The sequence below is a fragment of the Peromyscus californicus genome, unplaced genomic scaffold (assembly GCF_007827085.1).
Source record: "Peromyscus californicus insignis strain IS unplaced genomic scaffold, ASM782708v3 Scaffold_4__1_contigs__length_199733344, whole genome shotgun sequence".
In the NCBI taxonomy this organism is placed as follows: Eukaryota; Metazoa; Chordata; class Mammalia; order Rodentia; family Cricetidae; genus Peromyscus; species Peromyscus californicus.
The window spans coordinates 173,771,711-173,793,162 of NW_026294562.1; the positions used below are offsets into that span (position 1 = coordinate 173,771,711).

Consider the following 21,452-nt stretch of genomic DNA (forward strand, 5'->3'; position numbering starts at 1 on the left):
ACCAAGAAAAAAATGGGACTCAGGTTGGAGACACCAGGAAAGTAGGCAAGAACGGGGTGTAAGGGACTGAGGAAAGTAGGCAAGAACGGGGTGTAAGGGACTGAGGAAGGGCTGCGGCTGTGGGCTGGTGGTAGTGCTTGCCTAGGGTGGCAAAGGCGCTGGGTACCACTCTCAGCACCAGAAACAAAGGGTAAGGACCGTGACTTGGCTGCACATGGGGACTAGGAAGGACAAAGGACAAAAGCAGGTACCTAGCTGATACTTGTCTCTGGCTGCCGCCCGTTCCTTGGCATCAAAATACCAGACAGTGATGGCGTACCTGGGAAATCAGGCAGTCAGAATCGGTATTCTGCAGTTCTAGCTGCCACCTCTGGTGACACATCCACCCCTTTAGGTCACTTGATTCCAGATCCCACTTAGGCCCTCTCAGCATCTCATCACTCCCCCTGTCACTCTGAGAGTTGGGAATCTAAGACGTCTTTAGCACAGGGGAAGCAGCTAGGCACATTCCTCAAGTACAGGTCATACCTGGTGGCATAGGCTGGTTTCACCTCATGTGGGTTCCGTCGGTCAGACCAGAAAATGAGCAGCCGGTCAAAGAGGGGCTCGATGTTGGCTACCACGGGCCGACCCTCAGGGAAGATCTGCAGCAGGCCTCCATGCACCTGGGGCAGGCCAGAGAAGGCTACTCACTAGGCTAACTCTGCCCACCAGGGGGCGCAGCGCCAGCACACATCACTTGCTCCTACCACCCAGGCGCTTAAAATGAAAGGCAGCGCAGTGTACATTGCCATGGAGATGGGCAGGAAGCTACTAAAGACAGGAAAGGGGGGTGGGGGGACAAGTGTACAAGTCTGGGTGGGGCTAGGCAGACGGCACCATTCCCGGAAAGGAGGGAGGGCCCACCGTCAGCTACAGAGGAGCCTGCGGATCTCACTGCCCTGTGAACTGAGAGGAGTAGAGAACAGAACCCCAGCTGGAATATAAGTATACCGTCCCAACCTCCACACCCTACCTTAACATCCCAGTTCTGATTCAGGTAATAGATACAGGTGATGCAGCGCCCATCGCCGTGGGGATTGTCAACATGCCTCACGTACCCGAGCCCATTGCCTGGGTAACACGCCACCATGGCCTGGTAGAAATGGAGGAAGGTGATTTACTGAGACCAGAGGGACCTCTTGAGGAAGCAGGCTCACCATTCCTGTCCCTGGTCTGTCCTGGATCATCTTAGGTTATGGGAGCTCCAGCCCAAGAGACTTTTCCCTAATTCAGCCACACTCCATCCTCAAGTTCATCCTAAACTCTTTGGTCTCAACAATCCCACCTCCAACCCCAGCCCAGAACCAGAGCGACTCAATGTGTAAGCAATGGTCTGTGCTTTTAGAGAGATCCTAACCCTAGCCAGGGGTGCATGGTGCACACCTGCAATCCCAGCTCTTAGCAGGTCGAGGCAGGAGAAACACAGGTTTGAGGTCAGCTTGAACTACTCGGTGAGAGCACAGAATCTCCCAAGGGTTCTGAGATACAAAGGCCCTCCTCACATCAGAGGTTCTGTAAGGGTTCAAAGAAGGTGCAGCCTGGATTTTTTAAAGGTTCCCTCAGGTAATTCTAATGTGAAGTCATGCTGAGAACTGTTACACTTGACTACAGAGACTCCAGCGTCATAATCTGTCCCATGCAAACGTGACAGGAACCTGACCCTAGAGTTCCAGCTCCAAGCATCCTGCACACTGCTGGCAGCCCCAGTGCCTGAGCAGGCCTCAACGACCCCACTGTAGAGTGGGGCTGATAAACACCTTCCATCCCCAGCATTAACTCCTCTGAGACAGGGTGTTTCTGACATCTCAGAGGCAGGCCTCTGCCTGGCTTGGTTTCTGTGGGCAAGGTTCTAGCTAGAGTTCCAGGTTCCCCTGCCTCTCAACCAGGCAGCCAGAGCCCTACCAGGACAAAGTGTGCAGCCACCTCTGCAGACCCAATCCACATGGTCTGGTGTCTGTAGCTGAATGAGCTGTGGTACTGGGAAGGCAAATCAAGTTCCTCACTTCAGGTAACACCACTTCACAGGCTGCTGTGAGAACGGAACTAGATTATGAATGTCTGCAAAGACACAGTGCCTGTTGCCACAGGAGAGAGACTGGAGCACAAGCTGAAATGCTATTTAAAGGAAAGAGAGTCCCTGTGCCACCCCTCCACCCAACCCCATTGAGAGAGTTCATACTAAGCCAAATGGAGTAGTTAGCAAGAGAGCCCTTTGCTTTTGGCCCAGTCAGCAACCATCTGTCTTGACTCAGCCATCCAGGTACCACTCTGCAAGTTGGGGCTCCTTGACAATGCTGTTATACTTTTGGGTCCAGTCTAGCTCAGCAAGACAAGCATAGAAAAACACTTAAAATCAGACATATCAACGTCTGCTGCCAAGACAAAAGGCTTACCCCAGCACTCCATGAAGGTCAGGCTGATTCAGCCTTACATCCTCCTCCCAAGGCTCCTCTCAACCCATTAATCCCAGGGCTCACCCCACTGTGGATGCCTAAGGCCTCTCTGTCTCTCCTCTACACAGCTGATCCACCACAGACTCCACCATCTAAGGCTACACAGCAGCAGAGGGCTTCAGCACCAGGTGCAGTAAGTGAGAAGACCCCTAGGGAAAACCCAGGCCTCTAAGCTCAGGAGGGCGAATCTTCTCTGCACTGCTCCTGCAGATGGGATGGCATGCTAAGCAACCAGTCACTGGGAGCAAAGAATGTGGCTGTGGCCCTGGTGGCCTGGAATCAATGAGTCACCGATTAGAGATGGGCAAGGCCTCCTGAGCTGGGACTCCAATCACAGCTCAAGCAGGTTCTGCTCGCTGATCAATCACCTCACAGCACACACCCCCCCCCCCCCAGAAGTACATTTCCCACCACAGGCACCAAGACCACCAACCTGCAGGGCCTGACCTACCTCCTCCCCACGTCAAAGCCTGCAAACCTGCCTGTGCAACTGTAACTGGTCCCTAGATCTTAGCACAGCTGAGACCATGTTAGAGATACCATTTTGACCTTAAAGCCCAGCACACAGGCCCCAATACCTGCCACAGTGGGAACACTCAGTCCATAGTTCTAAGGAAAGTCCTTAACTGTACTAACCTTGTTGTTTGGCTTCTGCAGTTCTGCTTCTTGATAACTGTGACAGCTAGTTAAATTCGACAACCAGGATGTGCTTTTTGTGCATAAAAGACAAAGCTATAAGGCTTAGGGCTGCAAGATCTGGGCACGTTCCCCATGCAGCTACTGGCCAGCAATAAAGCCTTTCTTTTTGGCTTTAAGAATGTCCATGTAGTGGTCTCTGGTGGGCTTATCTCCCAACACTATTGCTCAGGACTCAAGCATCTAGCTGACTATCCAAGAAGCCCTGGGTCAAGCTACAGTACCCAGGGAACTACGTTGCTGTGTCAAAGTGCTGCTCTGACCCTCAGCCCCTTGAGGAAAAGCTTCCACCACAGGGACAGCAGTAGAGTGACAGAGGAGCTTACTCTCCACCCTTCAAAAGCGGGGAAAAGGGATCGCTCTAGGATGCTGGAGTTACTGCTACTTGTAATAATGTGCCAAGGACCCTACCACCACCACACACACCATATCAGAAGCCAGTGACTCTGCCAGACAGCAGGCCCTGCCTCCAAGCTGCTATTAAAGGGGCTAACCAAACTAGCTGGATCCTCCCTGGGGTCCCCTCTGCTCATCCTTGATGCCAGAGAATAAACTCCTCCAGCTCCAAGTCCACAGAGAAGAGAGGGATAAGGGAAGGTAGGAAGGTGGAGGAGCTCCACTCAGGAATGACCTAGGTTGCTGCTGGTCAGGACCACACTGGTAGTCGGTGTCCTCACCACCCCAGATCACCTCAACACCCCACATTCTCACTCAGAGCACAAGAAGGGAAGTTAGCCGTGGCCCTTGCCCTTTGTGAGCGAAGAGCATGGAGTTGCCGTGTGGAGTAATGGGATGGGCTCCTTCTTTCCCCCAGCATGACCTGTGCTTGCCTCCACCACCTAGAGCTTAGACTCCAACTCTTCCCCCTCCTCAATCCTAGCTCAGGCCCTGTCACCAACCCCATCCAGATGGGAGGAGACAGCACAGGGCAAACAACCTATTCCTTCAACCCCGTTCCCAAAGTGCTAGTAGCCAGGCACCCGAGCCGGCTTTCCCATCCTCTGAGGCTGAAGAGCTTGTACCCCACTCCCTGGGCACTCAGCTCTCCTGCTCTCCCCATTGACTTCCCTCCTGCAAGGAGAGTGGACACCAGTTGCCGCTGCCGAGCCAAGGAAGCAACACTGATCTTGCCTGTACAGGAGCCAAACCCAGGGAGGGGCCAGCTCTGGCTCTTCAGCTATCAAGTAACGGGAGGGAGAGGGAAGTAGGACAAGTTCCAGCTGGGGTGGGGAGGAAACAGGCCTGGGCCCCGGGGAGGAGGGAAGTGGGGGGACGACCCTGATCCCCAAGCCAGTTCCAGCCTGGAAAGAAAGTTGTACTGAGGCAGAACTCAAGACAGAAGCCAAGAGACAAGGGAGGGGACCATCAGGAGCACAGCGTCCTGCTCACAGGGCAGAACACAGTCTACAGTAAGACCAGCCGGGAACCACTGCTGGCCAGCAGCAGGACACCAAGCCTCAGACTCACACTCGTCCATGAAGAGAATGGATATGTCAACAGACCAGAAAGGCCATGGAGGTCACGGTCCAGTCAGGACTCCTGACCCCTGGTTCTTGAATGGACAGCCACAAACTCCAACCAAATGTGCACCTTTCCTGAGAAGGTCTACAGCTTTTGGCAGATTATCTGAAAAGCCTTGGCTCCAAAAATATTAAGAACTACTGTTCTGCAACAAGAAAAAGGAATGGAGAAGGAAAACATAAAGGCAGAGGGTCAAGGAAAGAGACCAGAGAAAAGCAGGCAGGAAGTGACAAATGGTCAGAGGATGAAGAGCAGGGACTAGGGCAGGGAGGAGTGGGAAAGATGTGGACAAGCGCTCTGCCAAGGCCAGCACACTGTCACCCAGTGTCACCTCCAGGAAGCTGCTCTTGATGCAGATGCCAAGAGTCCACTCAGGGCAGCATGGAGCCCAGGCCAGGTGCTCAACTAGACAGGCAGTACCCCATCTTCAGCCTAGGCTACCTCAACACTACCACCCTTCCCTTCACCTTCTGGGTCTGCCATCTGCGCGCCAGCAAAGGAGAACAGGTTTCTGCCGACATTAACTACTCTTGGTCTAAGGCAGGTTAAGAGTCAGCAGCTCTTGGTCTTCCAAGGGCAAGAACCACCGCCACCCAGGCTGAACTACTTTTCCAAAGCCCAGAGGGAGGAAAAGATGCAAGTGCCCACAGGTAGCTGTGGCCCCTCTGGTGGAGCTGCCTACTCTTTTCTACATAACCCCAGAAGCTTGTTTCCAAACCCACATGCCAAAGCACTAGGCACTCACCGAGAAAGTGCCTTACCTTAGTGCGCCCATTGATGACGTAGTTGCCCAGCCGCCCCGCACAGTGGCGGATTACCGTGTCCACATGAGCCATGAGGGCACCAATGCTCCTGCAGCCTGGCTCGTGGCCTTCTACCCAGGCAATCTGGTCCCCACGAATGCTGCGCGGTGGGATCGCCCGCTGGCTCACTAGTTGCCCATCACGCAGACGCCCGCCCCACTTCAGGGCCTCCACCTCAGCCAGCACACGGCCACCCAGTGTTGCCCCCAAGAAGTTATCCTTGACGCAGATACCATAGTACCGCATACAAGGCACAATATAGTCCAGGGCCAGGCGCTCAGGTGCAGAGGGCTGGGCCTCCTCCCTCAGCCTAGCACTTGCCTCGCCACTGCTACTGGTAGTGTTGTTGTTGCTGTTGCTGCTGCCATCGCTGTCACAGCCCACACCACTTTCCCCCTTGGTTTCCTGGTTTTCTTGCCTGGCCCACGGTCGCTTGCTGGGTAAAGGGGCATCCCCACCATCCTTGGCCCACTTCCGTTTGGGGGCCTCAGGCCGGGCACCCTGGGCCGCCAGCCGCTGGCACTCCTTGGTGACCAACGCAGCGGCGCCTTCACTCTGCAGTGGCCACAGCTCACCACCATCCTGCCCACCAAAGCCCTCCCGAAGGGGGCTGGCAGTGGTTGTGGTAGCAGTGGCTGTGGTCCTGGGGGTCCCGTTGCCAGCCGAGGCCTCACCAGATGCTCCTGGATGGTGGTAGGGGGGTAGCAGAGGGCAGGGCAGGTAGCTCTCCACCCCCATTCTGGCTCGGCTAGGCTCCAAGGACTCGGACACAGACCCTGTCAACTGAGGGAGAGCCTGATTCAGGGCCTGCGGTTGGCACGGGCTGTCCATGGCAGCAGTGTCTTCATCCCCCGGGCATGGAGGGCACGGCCCGGGCCCATGGTGCCACCCTCCTCCGCCTCCTCCTCCTCCACTTGATGCAGCCGAGGGCCGCTGGGCCTGGTGTGGGGCAGGGTGAGGCAGGGCAGGCAGCAGGGGGTCCTCTAGAGCCCTGGGGGTGCTCGCTGGTCCCCAAGTCCACAGTTGTCCCTAGGAGCTTGAGAGGGGACTGGTGGGGGTGGCTGAAAAGAGAGAGAGACGGACTTAAGTAAGGAGTTAGAGACAAGCAGGTGGGAAGGGGTGGGGATAGTACTGCAGTAAGTGGGTGACAGACACACATCCACAGCAAACACATCCACACACTGAGGCAAGACAGGGCGCAGAACTTGAAATCTGGGAGGGAATGGCTGGCAGACAGAGTAATACAGGGAAGTGCAGAGGGAAAACGCTGCCCGGAAGGCCCGAAGAGAGGGAGGCAATAGGGAAGGCAAGGAAGACTAAATATAATCAAAGAGCTCTGCGGGAGAAAGAGACGCAACGGCGACAAGTGGGAACCGGTACCTGCCTGAGGGTTCCATCGAGACTCAAGAGAGATGAGGAGAATGACACAGAAAACGGGAATGAGGGGTCTAGGGTAAAGTCGGGGTTGTGGGCAGCCAGCGGGCACTGCCACCGCTCAACACTTGCGGGAACCAGATCGCCTGAGTGGAAGGCCACGAGCCAGGGCAGGCGGCGCAAACCGGGAGTCCAGGGACAAAGAGAACAGGGAGGAAAACAAGACGGCAGGGGAGCGGGAGGGCCGGTGGGGTCGACCTGTGCCCTACGGGAGGAAGCCTACTGGGGCCCGACACACACCCAGACGGAAGGGAGGTCCGGCCAGACAGACGGACGGACGGAAGGGAGGCCGGGAGGGGGGGAGGGGTCGGACCCAAGGGCCTCCCTCCCAGCCCCCTCCGCTGCGGCCCAGGGGCCGCCGGACGCCGCGGGCCACTGAGGCGGGGCCGCACCGGCCCGGCCCCTCCCCTCGGCGGCGGCCGCGCGCTCCCGCCGCCCTCAACGGCCCGCCCCGCCGCGCCGGGCGCGCGCTTCCCTCCCTACCCCCACCCGCCCAGCGCGGGGTCGCCGCCGCCGCCCGCGTCCCGCCTCCTGCCTCCCGCCTGGTCGCCGCCGCCCGGCCGCCCGGCCGCCCTCGGGCTCCTTCTTCTCCCCGGGTCCTTCCCTTCGCGCGACCTCCTCACCGAGCTTTTTCCTCCGACCTCGGCGCCGCCGTTTGTGCCAGCCGCCCTGCGCCTCACAGCGCGCCATACCCCGCCCCCCCACCGCCCGCGACGCCCCGCCCCCGCCTCGCCCGGTGGGCACGTGACCGCGGCCCGGCCGAGGAGACTGCGCATGCGTGAGCAAGACGTTGACAGGCGCTTTAGGACGCCCTGCGGGAGAAGAGTGAGATGGTCCAGGACGCAAGGCTCATTTGCATTATTCGCCCCACCCCTTCCACGCGAAATCGGGAATGCAGATTCAGGAAAAGGCGTTCTGAGTTTTTAAGACGGCCCTGGGTGTGTGTGTGTGTGTGTGCAAATAAGACGTTTCACATAGAAAGCCCCCCTACCAGCAGAAAATGTCAGTGAATGGGTAGTAGCTGGGCTGTTGGTATTTGCTATGTAAATGTATCATTTACATAGGCAGCTCCTCCTCACAACCCAAGAGGATATTGAGAAATGACTGCGCAGTTAGTTGGAAAGTGTATGTAAATTCCTACGTCAGTAATTTACATAAGCACTTAAAAAAAAATAACGGTGAGTACGGGATGTCCTTACGAGAAGCAAAGTCGGGTAGAACAAATGAGCAAATATGTACTATTTGCATGACCCTCTCCGCCCTGCTCCCTCAGGGCAACATGGGAATCAGATTAAAGCAACCTGGGACAGCCTCGTAGAGAAGACATTTGCAAAACCAGGCTCCTCTGAATCCAGAGCTTCGCACATGCAATGCAAGCGCTCTATCACTAAGCTACACATAACATTAGTGCCACTGTTCCTGGGAGAGCTATGTGGACAGGGTTACTTGAATGCCTCACCCCTTCCTACAGGTGGGCAATCAATGGGTTGCTGACTTTTTGGGAGAGCAGCTGAAGCTCTCCTGAGGGGGCTGCACGAGTCTCCAAAAGCTCATATAAAGATTTCAGGGCGCAAGGAGATAAGGAGATACACATCAGCATCAAGTAGGACCAGGAGTCTGGGGTGCATAAAGAACCACTGTGGAACACGGAGGTTTATGTATACGCACGCACGCACGGACGCACTCAGAAACAAATCCACACCAGAGCACACACAAATCTCAGGAGCACATGTTCTCAGCAACACACAGCCACTGTCCTAACTTGTAGATATGATACATACACTAGTTGAACCTGGTCCAGAATCAAGGCCCCCTTATGGTCCCTAATTCCTTGGTCTTGTTGCAGCCTCACCAACACAATCACCAGGACAGAGACCACTCATGTGCCACAGCATCACATGTCCCTACTGACACTGCCCCATACAGGAATCCTGGAAAGACTCACACACAGGGATGTCATTGCTGCACACACCAGCTTTGATCGATTGTGCACTGCCATAGAGTATGTATACAAGCTGGGCACAGACACACGTGTAACCCCAACATGTGGGAGGTTAACGCAGGGAGACTTCAGCTCCAGGTTAGTCTAGGCTATAACAAGGCCCTGTGTCAAAAAAAAAAAAGGGGGGGATGTCTAGGAAAAACCAAAAAAAAGACAGATGCACAATGATAAACCCTGGCCTCAATGAGTATGTGTGTACCCCCAATACATCCACAAACCAAGTCCCACCGGAAACATGGTTCCTCATGCAAAGCCCCACTCATAGCATTTCCATCAAGGACCTCTTCTATCTCATCTCAGAATGACAGAGGCAAAACACAGGTGTAAACAATGCTTTATGGAGGACCGGGACAGGATGGAGCAGGCCTCCAGGTAATAAATAACAGACTTGCAACAGCAGGGCCAGGCAGGAAGTTGGGGCCAAATGGCCCTGGTCTCAAGCTTTGGGAGTTCTTCAGGTATGGTTAGGGGCTCAGGGGGAATAGAGTTAGCCAAGTCCGAGGAAACAGCAGCAGGTATGGGTTCCCCCCCTTCCCCTGTGGCTCAATCTTGCCCCAAAGCAAGGCCCCACCAGGCCAGGGAAGGGGATGGGTGATGGGGTAGCTTTTCTGGGGCTGGGGCAGATTGGGGCCTAGCCTCTTGGGGCCTGGTTCTGGGCCCCAGCCTTCGACAGAGCTGGTCCAGGAGAACAGGTGAGCTGAAAGAGAAGGGTATTATGACCTAGAGGGGTCCTGGGTCTGTCTAGCTAGAATCTCTTGTCTCATTACTAGGTATCTTCATGACTTATGTCTGCCTGTACCCTTTTTTCTCCCAGTCTATGCACTGTCTGACTTTGCTGCTCCTCTGCGGGTTACGTAGGGGTCTCATTCTCTGAGCATCCCCTATTTGTTTGCCTCAGATAGCTGTGTGCATCTGTAAAGGGGCATTTCAATATCTAACTACCACGACCCTTACCAGGTGGTGGTTCACACATATAATCCCAGTACTCAAGAGGTAGAGGCAGGAGGATGGTGAGTTTGAGGCCAACCTCAGCTACAAAGTGAGGTCCTGTCTCAAAAACACAAGACATGCCGGGCAGTGGTTGTGGATGCCTTTAATCCCAGCACTCAGGATGCAGAGGCAGTCGGATCTCTGTGAGTTCAAGGCCAGCCTGGTCTACAGAGTGAGTTCCAGGACAGCCAGGGCTACACAAAGAAACTCTGTCTCAAAAAAACCAAAAACCAAAACAGAAACAAACAAAAAAACCCAACACAAATCATAAACTAAATATATGTCCCACCTTTGTAAATGTCTGTGTCCCTTTTTATCCCTAATGTTCCAGGATAAGCCTCATTCCCATGCTTCTCAGACTGGAGAGATAGAACAGAGTAGTGGTCATTGCTTCGATTGCTTACAACATTACCTAGACGTCTCTAGAAATGTTGGTAGGCCCAGACTAACTTTTTGTCTAAATGAAGTAAAATCAGAGGGTGTGGTGGTTCACACCTATAATCCCAGCACTCAGGAAATAAATTAGAGGCTTCAAGTTACAAGCCTGTGCTATGTCTCAAAAAGAAAAAGAAGAAGAAAAAGGAAGAAAGTAAAATATGGCTCAGCTGGTATTGCTTGCCTAGCCTGCATGTGGCCCTGGGTTCCATCCATCCTCAGCACCCCATAAATGGAGTTGGGTACTGTAATTTCAGCACTTGGGAGGTAAAAGCCAAAGGATCAGCAGTTTGAGGTCACCCTTGACTACTACATAGTTAAGTCTGAGACCAGCCTGGGCTATATGTCTCAAAGGTTTTGTTTTTGTTTTTTAAAGAAGAGGAAAGGGTATGTGGGGGCAATGTACTTTTTTTTATAAATTTTTTTTAATAAAAGAAAATATCAAGCCAGATATGGTCGCACACCTTTGGTCCCAGCACTAGAGAGGCAGAAGCAGGTGGATCTCTGTGAGTTCAAGGCCAGTCTGGTCTACATAGTGAGTTCCAGGACAGCCAGGGCTATGTAGAGAGACCCTGTCTCAAAAACAATAAAAGATTTATTGATAACCAGGCATGGTGGCACAAACTTAAGACTCTTAGCACTTCAAAGGCTGAGGCAAGAAGACTGATGCAAGTCTGAGGCTATCCTAGGCTATATAGCAAGTTCCACATTAACTTGAGCTACACAGCAAGACCTGCCCCCCACCCCCCCACAAAAGGAAAATAAACACACCAAAGGGGTTTTTAAAAAAAAACAAACAAGAGGGGCGGAGAGATGGCTCAGAGGTTAAGAGCACTGACTGCTCTTCCAGAGGTCCTGAGTTCAATTCCCAGCAACCACATGGTGGCTCACAGCCATCTGTAATGGGATCTGGTACCCTCTTCTGGCCTGTAGTCATACATGCTGTATACATAATAAATAAATAAATCTTTAAAAAAAAAAGTAAAAAAAAGAAAATAGTTGAGTTTCTCTGTAGGTATGACTATGTTAGATAAATATATGGCATGGTGATCAACGGATTCTGTACACTCACTGGTTACATGTGACCCACTGAGGACAAACTGTGGAAAAGACTCTATACTAATTTCCGAGATACTTGCCTGTCTCCATACAGCCAAATGTTCCTTTTGCTTTGTTGTTTTGTTATTTTCTGTGGGGCTGAGGACCGCACCCAAGAAGGCCACCCGCATATGAGGGAAGCACCCTACTACTGAGCTACATAGCCAGTACACATACCCTCCCAGAGTCTTTACGATGGGTAAGAAGGACAGCAAGGACCAGCCCTTGGGCCAAGCCTTCAGCAAATGTTAGGCTCTGCTCTAAACAGAAGTCAATCTCCTCCACACCCCTGAGGGACTATGACTGACCCCACTCTACACACTCAGGGTCAGCAAACAGGCTCAGACCAGCAAGTGCAGAGACCAAGGAGGAAGAACGCTATCTAAAGGGCTCACCCTGGACTTCTCTCCTTCAAATCCCACAGGCATCAAGAACCATGCTGGTCTAGGCTGGAGAGATGGCTCAGCGGTTAAGAGCACTGGATGCCCTTCCAAAGGACCCGGGTTCAATTCTCATCACTCACATGGCAGCTCACAACTGTCTGCAACTACTCAGTTCCAGGGAATCTGACACCCTCACCCAGACACACATGCAGGCCAAACACCAATGCACATGACATTTTCAAAAATCAAAGAAAGGAAGAAAGCAGTGCTGGCTCTACCTGCAAAACAGATTCAGGCCTAAGGATTCCCCACAGCCATCCCGGACCTGCCAGTGGCTGGGAGGGCAGGGGACCGGGCTTCCTGAAGTACGGAGGGAGAATTAGCAAGGACACCCACCATCACAGAGATAAGGAAGGGGCCAAACCCTGCAGGCTCCTGCAGGTCTGTCAAGGAGTTTGGACCATGCATAGAAAAACCAACAAGGCTTCTGGGAAGAGAAGGTTACCAGGGAAAGGGGGGGAAAAAACATGGCCTGGAAAGAAAGACCCAAAGAAATGAAGACCTTTCAAAGGAGCAGGGAAATGTCTAAGTGCTGTGGTCTGTATGTCAAGTGTGTTGCTCTGATTGGTCAATAAATAAATCACTGATTGGCCAGTAGTCAGGCAGGAGGAAGTATAGGTGGGACAAGGAGGAGAATAAAGCTGGGAAGTGGAAGGCTGAGTCAGAGAGACACTGCCAGCCGCCATGATGACAAGCAGCATGTGAAGATGCTGGTAAGCCACGAGCCACGTGGCAAGGTATAGATTTATAGAAATGGATTAATTTAAGCTGTAAGAACAGTTAGCAAGAAGCCTGCCACAGCCATACAGTTTGTAACCAATATAAGTCTCTGTGTTTACTTGGTCGGGTCTGAGCGGCTGTGGGACTGGCAGGTGAGAGAGATTTGTCCTGACTGTGGGCCAGGCAAGAAAACTCTAGCTACATCTAAGAGCCTCTGGGGGCAAGGTGGCAGGGCCCAGGCCCTGCAGAGGGTCAAGCATCAGGCTCAGCAGCTTCAGCAGAGTCCCATGGACCCCATGGATGGTTCTCAAAAAGGGACATGGATGGATCTGAGCTTTAGCCAGAGCCACTAACTGCCACAAAAGGGTCCAAGACTGGAGAGAGAGATTAGGGAAGAAAGAACCTAGCCACTTCTCAATGACCCCCCCCCCCCCCAGGCTCCTAGGCTGTAAGTCTCTCTCTATCCCCAACAGGGCCTTATGTATCCCAGGCTGGCCTCTGACTCACTCCCACGATCAGGTGCTTCCTGCATGCACGCTAGGCACGCTAGGCAAGCACTCTATCATTTGAACTACATCTCCAGTCTTCCACCTCATCCTCACACCAGTCGCCAGCAGCTCCTTCACTGGTATCCAATCCAGCTAGAGGAATCCTATGATGCTGAGAGGCTGGCCCTCTCCCTCCTCCTGCGCTCAGTAGTCCCCTGGCTCCTGTAGCATCCAGGGTATAAATGAGAGACCTCCCCAAAGCCTTAGGTACTTACTAGCCGGTTCCCCAAGCCCATGCTGTACCCCTAGTGCACGCACATACCCCACTCCAGCCACACCGGCCTCCTTGGCCACACCATGCATGGGCCTATGCCAGGGCCTCTGCATGTACTTTTTTTACCTTCCCTCTTTTGACTCCCCTGCTCTGGGTTTTCACTTATAAATGTCACCTTTTTGGGTGTCCTGTGTAAAAGGGCAATCTGCATCCTATCCACCTTACCAGACTGTTTTTCTCCACACTCTTTTTTTTTTTTAATGTAAGTATTCCATCTATGGTGTGTCTTCTCCCAAGGCAATGTAGGTACCATGCAAACAAGAATTTTTGTTTGTTTGGTTTTGGTCTGTTTTACCCATTGCTGTCTCCCCAGAGGCTTCACCACGGCTTAACACAACAGAGGTTCATTACACCAGTGAGAACCATGAATGAAGGATCAAGTGCAGGCTGAGGCTGGCAGAGGTCCGGGGTGCAGAGGGCCCATGGGTTCCCTGGGGCTGGGAAGATGGCTCCTTTGGTTCATGGGCTTTTGTGTCTTTCTCTCTTTTCTTTCTTTTTTTTTTTTTTTTTTTTGTTGTTTTTTTTTTCGAGACAGGGTTTCTCTGTGTAGCTTTGTGCCTTTCCTGGAACTCACTTGGTAGCCCAGGCTGGCCTCGAACTCACAGAGATCCGCCTGCCTCTGCCTCCCGAGTGCTGGGATTAAAGGCGTGCGCCACCACCGCCCGACTATTTGTGTCTTTGTTACCGTTTTTCTTGTCACGTTTTCCAAGTCTCAATGGCTGTTCTGTGCCCCACCCCACCCAATACCAAAAGCCCTCTCGCCTCCTGAGCCCCCAGCATCCCACCTGGCTCTGCAAGTCTCAGCAGCCACAGGGCTGAGGGGCCACGGCCTGGGCGCTGCGAGGCTGCCGCAGCTGGCGAAGGGACACATCACCATACTGAATGCCTGAGCCCATCCTCTCGGGGTCTAGTTCACCTGTGGGAGGGGAAAAGCCAAAAGTGTTCCTCAGAGCCCATGGAGCCTGCCTTTAACCAGCACACACCCCCGCCCCCACACCCCCATCTCTCACTCGGAGCAGGTAGGCCTCACCTGAGTCGATTTTGTTGAGGATGGTGCGTGCACACTTCAGAAAAGCTTCTTCCACGTTCTCACCCGTGAGAGCGCTGGTCTCCAGGAACATCAGTTCTGGAGGGGCAGGGCCTCTATCAGTTCCTACCCTCTACTCCAACTCTGGGTTCCTCAAAAGCTCTATCCATGCTTGTCCTCACCTCAGGCACTGTACGCATTACCCCCTGCAGGGAATGGTGTCTTCCTGCACACTCACCCGCCTCTTCCTTTCCAACTCAGCTGCCATGGCCCTTCCTGCACCGCTCCCTGATGACCCAGCCTGAGTCCAAGAGCCTCCTGTACCTCCCCTGTGCTGGCAGGGACTTCTCTCTGGTGTCACTGTCAACAAATGGGTCTGCCTCCCTGCCTCGACCACTGCACCATGAGCCTCATGAGCCTCATCAGTGTACCCAGACTCACTGAGCACAGCCCCAAGCCCACCTCAGCTACCCAGAGGTCACATGACAGGGCCTCGCAATCAAGTTATATGCAAGATTCAAACCCACATCTGCCTGGCAGCAAAACCTCTTCTAAACCTGGGGGTCTGAAAACCAACAGGCCATGAATAGGGCATGCTTGGGCACTCTCTACAATCCTAGTGGGGGCAGAGATAACACAGATAGATGGTCAGGAGTACTAGGTCGGCCTGGGCAACACAGTGTGTCTGAAGCTAGCCTTTATTCACAAAGGCATCTACCTCAATCGCCGCTTGAGTTTGGAGCAGCCGCCATCCCCCCCACCCCCCCAGTGAGGACCGAACCCAGGGCCCTGTGCTCGCTAGGCAAGCGCTCTACCACTGAGCTAAATCCCCAACCCCTACAGCAGCCACCTTAAACCACTGCTTTACGCTGCCTCCCCGCTGTGGAGGAAATTCACAGCAGCTACCTTGTACCAGGAGGAGCTAAGGGTGCGATGGCAGCTCCTGTGGCCAGCACTGCTCACCTTCTTTCTAGCTGAACCTGAAGACCACAGCAGTCACATGACTCAGTGCTTTGAGTTAAAGCAGGCCTGCTGAAGCTCCATGTTTAAGGCACGGCCATCCACCAAAAGCTAAGAGGCACATGGGCCACAGTGGACTGGCCCATCCCTCCACCCATCACCTGGTCCACAGCACAGCCCTCACCATTCTCCTGGGCAAAGCGGGAGGCCTCTAGAAAAGTAACCTCACGCTCGGGATCCAGGTCCTTCTTGTTGCCACAGAGGATGACCACGATGTTGGGGCTAGCCAGCGTTCGGGCATCAGTCAGCCATGCAGCGAGTGAGTTGTATGTCTCTCGGCTGTGAAGGACAGACAGAAGAGGGAGGCAGCACAGGAGGAGAACCATTCATGCCCAGCCTCTCCCATGCCACCAAGACCCTGCACCCACCTGGTGATGTCGTACACCAGCAGGGCTCCAGCTGCCCCTCGGTAATAACTCCGCGTCACCGACCTGTGGGGCCAGGGGGACCCAGTCACCCGCAAGGCTGGGATCTGCCCTGGGATTGCCCCCCTCTGTGGAGAGAGGCTAGTAGTTCGGAGGCCCCCCTTTCTATTGGTCCATCCCCTAAAACCTGACCTTAATCTTCTTGAGATACAGTTTCTCTGCCCCATGGTCCCTCAATTATTGTTATTATTTAGGTTTGTTCTTTGAGATAGTCTCACTCTCTAGTCCAAGCTGGCCTGAAATTGACTAAGCAGCCCACCTGGCCTCAATATTAAGCCAACTCCCCTGCCTCAGACATCACACCCAGGGTGCTTAGGATTGGAGCTAGGGCCTGGCACATGTAGGTAGTGGTCTACACAGAGCTACACCCCAGCCCTTTATGTTAGTTTAACTCAACGTCACGCTAACATACCTAGACTGACTCCAAATCCACTGTATCCCAGGCAAGCTTGGACTTTCCTATTTCATTATTTCTTTTATGTGGGTGTGGGTGGGCGTACATGTACCACACCGCATGTGTGGAGGTCAGAGGACTCTTGTAGGAATTGGTTCTCTCCTGAGCTCAAACTCAGGTCCTCAGGTAGGCAGCAAGCACTTTTGACCCACTGAGCCATCTCACAAGATCATGTCATGAACCTGCAATCCTCCTGCCTTAGCCTTTCAAAGAACTGAAATTATAAGCATCTACCACCACACCCAGCATAATTTCCCATAATTCCCTTAATTTTCTTTCTTGTCTGTCAGTCTTTCTTGACAGTCAGTCTGTCTCCCCCATGTTCACTTTAGCCTCCCCTCATTCATGCCTTCAGCGAGTCAGTCAGCACTTTCTCAGTATCGCCCACCTGCCTGGCCTGGCCGAGTGCTGTTCAGCTTCTACTTGTCCCTCCCTGCCTTCTGATGCAGGCCCCCTTTTCCTGTGCGGCCAACTCCCTTTGTCACCAATTTGGATCCCTCTGGAATGCATGCACTTACTGCAAACCCAAGCCACGTCCCACGCCGGTCTCTTTCACCCTCTCCCTGCCTCTGGGCTCTCCACACCTCACACAGCCGATCTACACGTGAGTTAACTGGCAGCCGCTATGTGCTGAGGCTATCTTCTCCATGGGCTAAATATTCTCTCTGCCTCCCGCCCTCCTGCTCTTTCTGTTTCTCACTCTCAGAGTTTCTGTTTTTGCAGACCTACTAGGTGCCCCAGCCTACACATCTCCCACTCTCTGCAATACACTCACCTCTCTTTCCCCTCGACTCCAGCTGTCCAACCCTTCCTGAACCTCTCTGCTGCTGACCTGCTCCTTCTGCACCCATTCTCGCCTTGATTCCTCCTTCATCTCTCTGTCTATGTCTCTCCTTCCTCCCGAGGCTGTAGCTCCTAGAGGTTTCAGTGTCTGTCCTTTTTAAGATCCCTCTTCAAACACTACTCCTCGGGGCTGGAGAGATGGCTCAGCAGTTGGTTAATAAGGCTTCCTGCTCTTGCAGAGGATATGGGTTCCGTACTCAGAACCCAAATGGCAGTTCACAACTACCTATAGTTCCAGCCCCAGGGGACCTGATCGCTGGGGGTTCCGGCACACATATAGTACACATACCTATACTTAGGCATACAAACATAGACATTTAATTAATTCACTAACTAGAAAGATAAAATTCTACTCCTTATTCACACCCTTAAGCCTTTTATTTATTTTTTCTTCTTCCTGGTCCTGGGGATGGCACCAAAGGTCTTACACAAGCTAGGCAAGAGCTCTGGGGGATTCTAGGCAGGGGCTCTACCACTGAGCCTTCTCCCAGTCCCTCACTGGGGGATTCTAGGCAAATGCTCTACCACTAAGCAACACCCCCAGCCCCTCACTGGGGGATTCGAGGCAGGGGCTCTACCACTGAGCCACACCCCAGCCCCTCACTGGGGGATTCTAGGCAGGGGCTCTACCACTGAGCCACGCCCCCAGCCCCTCACTGGGGGATTCTAGGCAGGGGCTCTACCACTGAGCCACACCCCCAGCCCCTCACTGGGGGATTCGAGGCAGGGACTCTAGCTCTGAGCCATGCCCTGAGCCCCTCATTGGGGGATTCTAGGCAGATGCTGTACCACTAAGCCATGCCCCCAGCCCCTCACTGGGGGATTCTAGGCAGGGGCTCCAGCTCTGAGCACTACCACACGTCAAGCTTCCCTTTTCTCCCTCTCCGTCTCTTCTGAATTGGGAATCAAATCCAGGGTCTTACACTACTTAGGCTAGTGCTCTCCCTCTAAGCTACAATTCTATCCCTTCTTTCATTTTTCACTTTAGGCAGACTGGACTCCAACTCACACAGTCTTCCTGCTTCAGCCTCCTGTGTGTTTGGGATTGCAGACCTGAACCACCACATTTAGCCTTTTTTCTCCAGAACTTCCTTTCTCATCAGATATATGCCCCCTGTGAACAGAGGTCCTGTTTCTCTCCATCTGCCTACCCTGCCCTCTCTGCATCTCCCTGTTCTTATTTCATCCCTGAGGGACTCTACACACCTTGCCCTCCCCTCTTCCCTCCTTGGGAACCCAGGCCACCTACCGAAACCGCTCCTGGCCAGCAGTGTCCCAAATCTGTAGCTTCACAGTCTTCCCCCCAACGTTGACCACCCTGGATCCAAACTCAACGCCGATGGTGTGGTTGGAGTCCTGTTTGACTGGGAGTGGGAGGGAAAGAGGAGGCAGTGCAGGGGCTCCTGGAATTCCCCCATCCTATAGGCCTCCTCCTCCGTTTCTGCAACCCAATTCTCACTGCTGGGTCGGCAGAGAACTTAGCAAAGACCATCCACCAAGGCCAAAGGCAGACCTACAGTATTAGCTTTATACCAATGGTACCTGCTACCTACCCCATCTACTGCCCACTGACCCACACCATGGCCACATCCACAGTTCCAGGGTCTTGCCAGAAACTCACACTTATTCTCAATGAACTGATGGAGGAGACATGATTTGCCAGTTCCAGCGCTGCCAATCACCAGGAATTTGAAGAGGAAGTCTGAGCAGATGGTGCCAAGATCAAGGGTACCCACAGGGAAAGAAGGGCACGGGGAGTAAGAGAGAAGACAGGAAGTCAGAAGGAAAGATGCACACAAAAGCAGGAACAGCCATACATAACAAAAAGCAAAACATCTACAGTGCTGCAGATAGAACTCAGGGCATCCTGCAGGCTAGGCAAGGGTTTTTCCATATTGACCCACAACCCAAATGACCCTTTTACTCATTATTTATTATTATTATTATTATTGATTGGAACAAAGTTTCACTGTGTATTCCAGACTGACCTAGCTGTCCTCAAACTCCAAGCAATCCTCCTGCCTCAGCTTCTAAAGGAATGCTGGGATTACAGTTATATGCTGCCATATAACTGTAGTTCTTTCTTTTTTCTTCTCCTAGTCAAGAACTCATTGTGTAGCACTATCTGGCCCTGAATTCCAATCCTCCTGCCTCAGCCTCCTCACTACTAAGATTACAGAATGTGCCAGTATATTCCACTTCTCTTTCTTTTTTTTTTTTTTTTTTTTTGGTTTTTCGAGACAGGGTTTCTCTGTGTAGCTTTGTGCCTTTCCTGGGACTCACTTGGTAGCCCAGGCTGGCCTCGAACTCACAGAGATCTGCCTGGCTCTGCCTCCCGAGTGCTGGGATTAAAGGCGTGCGCCACCACCGCCTGGCTCTTTTTTTTTTCTTACTTTAAGAGTATTACTCTGTAGTCCAGGCAGACTTCTAACTTGAAGCAGTCCTCTTGCCTCAGTCTCCCAAATGTGAGGATTATAGCACACAAGATTATTCTTACATAGTGCTTACCATATATATACCCAACACAGTCCTAAAGATCGTTATGTATGTTGACAGCTCATTTAATCCCAAATAAAGATCTAACGAGCGAAGTACATTAAGTACCCCTACTTTCCAGAGTAGGAGAATGAGGTCAGAAAGGCTAACCGACTTGCCCAAGGCCACACAGCTGGGTAGAACTAAGATTCAACCCAGACTAAAGGTCTCCACAATGCAAGACCTTAACTGATGAATTTTAAAGCCATTTCAACCTTGATTAAATTTGGCCTCCATTCCTCTCCACTTCACCTCCTACAACCCTCTCAATTCACTCTGACATTTAGCCTATTTACCTAAACTGGTTCCCTCCTCAGGGTCTTTGCACTAGATTCTTTGGCTTTTCTATATGTGTTGAATGCATGTAGCTGTCTCTGATTCTTTACTGCCCTCAGACCTCCCTCCACACACATGATACTGTATATTCATATTGACTTTCCAACCTTGAACCTCTTCTCCCTATCCTCTGCCCTGAACCCTTGGCCACTATCCTTAAACTTAAGCCGCATCCTTTGACGCTAAGTTTCAAATCTAACTCCAGGACATCACTCCAGACCTCTCAAACCAGATCAGCCCCACAGGATGTGCAGGGTTCACAGCATCTGTGCGAGGTTCTCTCTCTACTCCATAAAGCCCGACCCTTGCCATTCACCGTCAGCCCCGCCCTATTCACTCACGCTCCGCCCAGGAAGGCTTGCTTCCCTCCTTGAGGCCTACCCCCTACCCTAATCTACCATCACTGGCTCCCTCAAATCCCGCCTGAAATCTTTTTAACTCATACAGCGGTCTCCCAAGCTCCACCCAAATCGATTAAGCTCAGCCCCAGACCCACTTAGCCCTGCCCCTCATCGCGGCAGACCCCGCCCCCTGAACAGAAAGCCCCGCCCCATTTCCACATCCGCATCCTCTACGGGCCCAGCCCCCCGCTTCGACCCAGCAGCCTCACCGTAGGTCTCGGCCATGGCTCGGTGGCGACCGCTGAGGGCCGCAATATGGCGCCGCGGCCGCGCCTGCTCCTCGGCCGGCAGCCGCTCCACTCGGGCTGCAGCCTCAGCTCCTTTCCACTCCCGGACCCGGCGCCGCCACTTCCGCCTTCACCCCCCACTCCCGCGCGAGCCTCCAGAGCTGCGGATACCAGGCCACGCTTGCCCAAGGCCGGGATTGGCGGACTCGGCAGACAGTGGGCGGGACGGACGGCGAAGATTGGTGGCGCGAAAGGGGCCGAGTCGAAAGGGGCGTAACCCAGACGAGCGATTGGTGGAGCAAGTGGGAGGGGGCGGAGGCAGAGGTGCTGCGCCCCGCGGAGGAACGGATTTGGTCAGGATTCTGGGCGCAGAGACGAGACTCCGGATTGGTTGGACGTGGACCTGGGGGTGGGGACACGAATGCCAAGAAGTGGCAAGGGCAGGATGGACAGAGTTGGAAAAGCGGATCTCAAGCTCCTGGGTGCGATTTCTAACCCCACAGGCAGGAAGGATGAAAGCCGAGAGGGCACGCTCACGTTGCTCCCCATCTGCAACGAAACCTCTGCTGGTCGGGCATGGTGGCGCATACCTTCAAACGGGGGGGGGGGGGGGGGGGGGGGGAGGGCGGGGCAGCAAAGGCAGGTGCATATCAATGAGTTCGAGGCCAGCCTGGTCTACATAGTGAGTTCCATGCCAGCCAGGGCTACACAATGAGACCCTGTCT

At 53.4% G+C, this 21,452-nt stretch overlaps 2 protein-coding genes across 5 annotated transcripts; both read right to left on the reverse strand.

The window, feature by feature from the left end:
* Positions 1–36: 36 nt before the first annotated feature.
* Positions 37–7,655, reverse strand: LOC128094068 (prolyl hydroxylase EGLN2-like). 4 transcript variants are annotated; one of them, XM_052712138.1, is made up of 5 exons: positions 7,573–7,655; positions 5,474–6,576; positions 1,016–1,135; positions 529–665; positions 43–319 (listed from the first exon to the last, which is right to left on the reverse strand). In XM_052712138.1, exons 2-5 carry the CDS (start codon positions 6,344–6,346, stop codon positions 172–174), a joined length of 1,278 nt encoding a protein of 425 aa, XP_052568098.1. In that variant the 5' UTR covers positions 6,347–6,576; positions 7,573–7,655; the 3' UTR covers positions 43–171. The 4 variants fall into 4 exon arrangements, with proteins under 4 accessions (XP_052568101.1, XP_052568098.1, XP_052568099.1 ...); XM_052712139.1 differs by lacking the exon at positions 7,573–7,655 and adding an exon at positions 7,190–7,310; XM_052712140.1 differs by lacking the exon at positions 7,573–7,655 and adding an exon at positions 6,896–7,162.
* Positions 7,656–9,269: 1,614 nt separating this feature from the next.
* On the reverse strand, positions 9,270–20,905 carry Rab4b (RAB4B, member RAS oncogene family). The gene is made up of 8 exons (XM_052712121.1): positions 20,710–20,905; positions 18,850–18,930; positions 18,478–18,592; positions 15,875–15,937; positions 15,631–15,785; positions 14,490–14,585; positions 14,245–14,375; positions 9,270–9,648 (listed from the first exon to the last, which is right to left on the reverse strand). Exons 1-7 carry the CDS (start codon positions 20,723–20,725, stop codon positions 14,260–14,262), a joined length of 642 nt encoding a protein of 213 aa, XP_052568081.1. The 5' UTR covers positions 20,726–20,905; the 3' UTR covers positions 9,270–9,648; positions 14,245–14,259.
* Between the last annotated feature and the right edge of the window lie 547 nt (positions 20,906–21,452).